The following is a 535-nucleotide window of genomic DNA, read 5'->3' as shown; positions in this document are numbered from 1 at the left end:
GGCGAACGTGCCGTCCTGGAGGTGCCGCTCGCATTCCTCGTGCCAGTGCTGCCACCTCAGCTCCAGCTCCGTCAGGGTCTGTGTGTTCCCAGGCTGTGGGAGAGACGAGGACGGGGCGGTCACCATGCCAGCCCCTCACGCTCCCTGTATGAACCCCTCTCCACGGCCCGGGTGGCTCCACATACGCTGAGAATGGGCATGGTCCTCATCAGGTCCCCCAGGACTCGGCACATGCCTGCAGAGGTGGGGTTGCTGTCGGCTTCCTTGGAGAGCATCTGTCGCGCCTCGTCCAGCCGGCCCTGCAGCACCAAGGTGGTCACCTGGGGGGACGGCAAGAATACAGCATCCAGGCGGAGGCTCAGCAGCCCGCTCTGGCTTCCTCGTCCCGGAGAAGCGTGGTGGCTCCTCCCTCAGAGGTAATCTACCTCATCCAACCTTCTAGTTTTAACCTGTCCCAAGCTTTTCGAACTGCATGTTGTTGTATCCCACTGCAGGTATGACTGACTTTTTAAAAATGAAATAGAAAATAAAAATT

The 535-nt window shown here is 59.1% G+C and overlaps 1 protein-coding gene across 2 annotated transcripts in view; it reads right to left on the bottom strand.

The window, feature by feature from the left end:
* The window catches only part of NUP85 (nucleoporin 85kDa), a 28,295-nt gene that overhangs the window by 8,512 nt on the left and 19,248 nt on the right, over positions 1-535 (bottom strand). For both annotated transcript variants that reach the window (XM_010856156.1, XM_010856157.1), the window contains 2 exons: positions 186-320; positions 10-93 (listed from right to left, as the gene is read on the bottom strand). In XM_010856156.1, coding sequence (XP_010854458.1) covers positions 10-93; positions 186-320 — 219 coding nt within the window. The remainder of the gene's footprint in view (positions 1-9; positions 94-185; positions 321-535) is intronic.

The sequence above is a fragment of the Bison bison genome, unplaced genomic scaffold, assembly GCF_000754665.1.
Source record: "Bison bison bison isolate TAMUID 2011002044 unplaced genomic scaffold, Bison_UMD1.0 scf7180017864371, whole genome shotgun sequence".
Taxonomy (NCBI): Eukaryota; Metazoa; Chordata; class Mammalia; order Artiodactyla; family Bovidae; genus Bison; species Bison bison.
Note: the sequence above shows the minus strand (reverse complement) of the source record. Positions and strands in the feature narration are given on the sequence as shown.